This window comes from Gorilla gorilla, chromosome 17 (genome assembly GCF_029281585.2).
Source record: "Gorilla gorilla gorilla isolate KB3781 chromosome 17, NHGRI_mGorGor1-v2.1_pri, whole genome shotgun sequence".
In the NCBI taxonomy this organism is placed as follows: domain Eukaryota; kingdom Metazoa; phylum Chordata; class Mammalia; order Primates; family Hominidae; genus Gorilla; species Gorilla gorilla.
Window position 1 is genome coordinate 40,221,710 of NC_073241.2, and position 2,357 is coordinate 40,224,066.

The following is a 2,357-nucleotide window of genomic DNA, read 5'->3' on the forward strand; positions in this document are numbered from 1 at the left end:
CCTCTCACGGGGTGCTGCCCTGCTCCCCACTTGCCCAGCCTTCCCTCCCGCTTCATCATCCTACCCCATTTCATAGATCTGTGTCCCCAGGACACAGATGCATTTAGCAGAACACTTTCTCCACCCTTATTCCTTTTTTTTTTTTTTTTTTTTTTTTTTTTTTTTTATATTTTACAGAACTTTAATAAGGCAAGACAAATTTGTGAAAAAAGATGTAGATACAAAAATGATGTAAACTAATAATTTATATTAAAAAACCCCAAAGGGATAACAGTGGAGATGGGACAGCTCAAACAATGCCTTTTTTTAACCTAAAACAGAATTGTGCACAAGCTGAAGATGACAAAGAACTTCTAGACTCTGCACAGTTTTGGTTTTTTTTTTAACATCTTTATATTACATGTTTTAAATCATATCAGGAATGCAAACTAGAACTGCACACTACTTCAGTGGAAAAAAGTTCAATATTGTGCAATTTTCTGCCTCTTAATAGTTAAAAAGCGGCAGCAATCCCTGCATTTGTGTTTGAAACAAGGATCTGAGAAACTTTATCAAAAAAGGTAATGAAGGCAAAAATTGGCAGACATCCAGCATCTTGTTTCTTTTTAAAACAATGTGGATGATAAGTAATTTCATGATTAAAAATGAATCTTTTAAATAAATACATTGTATCTGACATTTGCACTGACTGATTTGATAAATCTTTAAGTAAACAACGGCTTTACTACACTCCCTGTAGCCTCAAGCCACTGGCTTTAGATTCTGGAGTCCTTTTTCACTGGGTTTCATACCCTGCCACTCGATACCCAGAAGGCTGATTGGGCAACATGCTGCCATTTTGCCCTTGAGGCGGTTGCACTCCATAATTTGGTCCCATCCATGGTGCAGAAGACTGTGTCTGATTAAATCCTTGCTGGTTCCATGCCTGGCCATACATTCCATATGTAGGAACTTGCCAACCATTAGGCATATACTGGCCAATTTGTTGTGCATTTCCATACCACTGGCCCCACTGGCCATAAGGTTGGGGATATCCAATTTGATTCTGTTGCACGGGATTTATCATATCAAGAGTTTCTTTGCCCCAATAGCATTTCACAACATGACCTTCAATGGTAGTACCATTAACAGAAACAATTGCATGTGCTGCACTTTCATGGGAATTGAACCGAACAAATGAATATCCTTTATCTGGAAAGACTCGAATTTCCATTATTTGTCCAAATGGTGAAAAAGTCTGACGCATTAGTTGTTCTGTTAGCCCAGAAGTAACACCTCCACAGTATACAGTACAGTTGCTTGGACTAGACTGATTTACAACCTCATCATATGATAGCTGTTTGGTATTTGACTCATATGTACTCTTTGGAGCGGGAGGCTTTCGGGTTGCCCAGTTAGTTCTGATTTGTCTTCCACCAAGCCACTGGCCACCCATCTGTTGAATGGCGTTTTCAGCATCCCATTTGTTGAAAAAGGAGACAAAGCCATATCCCTTAGACTTTCCTGTTGCCATGTCTTTTACCACTCGGGCATCTGATATTCTTCCAAATGGTGCAAAAGCAGCTTTTATATCTTCAGTTGTAATTTCTGGGCTGAGATCACCAACAAAGACATGGAAATGATCTTGTGAACGCTGTGTGCTGACAACGGTACTACTGCTTGTATCTTTCTTTTGACTGCTAGGGGTTGTTGCCCAATTCACTTTGACTTCCTTACCCATTATCTTCCGTCCATTCATAGCAGCTAATGCTGCAGCTGCATGACGATGCTCATGAAACTCCACAAAACAATAGGGATCGTTTCCAGCTGTATCCATAATCATTTTGCAGTTTTTACAAGGTCCAATCTGGCTAAAGAGTTGCAGAATTAGAGCTTCTGTCACATCTCTGGAAAGGTTACCGACGTATAGAGTCTTGGGCATCTCGTCCTCCATGGCTGCTGCTGTCGCGGCGGCGCCTCCAGGTCCAGCTCCCTGCCCTTCACTACCTCCCAAATCGTTTAAGCGGTTATGGCTACGGGATAGTGGGGTTTCTCGGCTGACCAGAGGTTACTCCGCCTCCTCCTCCGGCGGCAATTACACTCCCTTATTCCTTTTTTTGTGATGTGACAGCTACATAAGATGGTGATGAGGCATCAAAATGTCTTTGCAAAGTGCAAAGACTCTTCACTCCTCTCCACTCTTGCTCTTCCTTTTTGCTCCTGCCCTGGCCTGGCCTGGGTTGGTTTCCAGGGATCTCTGCTTACCAGCAAGCCAGTCACGTACCTGTTATCCACATCTACTGAAGGCCTGGTAACAGCAGCCCGGGCCCAGAGAAGTGTAAAAAAAAAAAAAAAGAAGAAAGAAAGAAAAACTTGGA

The 2,357-nt window shown here is 42.0% G+C and overlaps 1 protein-coding gene across 2 annotated transcripts; it reads right to left on the reverse strand.

Annotated features, from left to right (window-relative positions):
• Nucleotides 1-227: 227 nt before the first annotated feature.
• On the reverse strand, nt 228-2,075 carry LOC129528237 (cytotoxic granule associated RNA binding protein TIA1-like). Of its 2 annotated transcripts, XM_055368059.2 has the most exons (2): nt 1,657-2,075; nt 228-1,623 (listed from the first exon to the last, which is right to left on the reverse strand). In XM_055368059.2, the coding sequence occupies exons 1-2, from the start codon at nt 1,931-1,933 to the stop codon at nt 776-778; spliced, it is 1,125 nt and encodes a 374-aa protein (XP_055224034.1). In that variant the 5' UTR covers nt 1,934-2,075; the 3' UTR covers nt 228-775. The 2 variants fall into 2 exon arrangements, with proteins under 2 accessions (XP_055224034.1, XP_055224033.1); XM_055368058.2 differs by having other exon boundaries at nt 228-2,075.
• Nucleotides 2,076-2,357: the final 282 nt, after the last annotated feature.

Bases quoted from the DNA above. Each gene is read 5' to 3' on its own strand.
- LOC129528237 (XM_055368058.2), bottom strand. From the start codon at position 1,933: ATGGAGGACGAGATGCCCAAGACTCTATACGTCGGTAACCTTTCCAGA.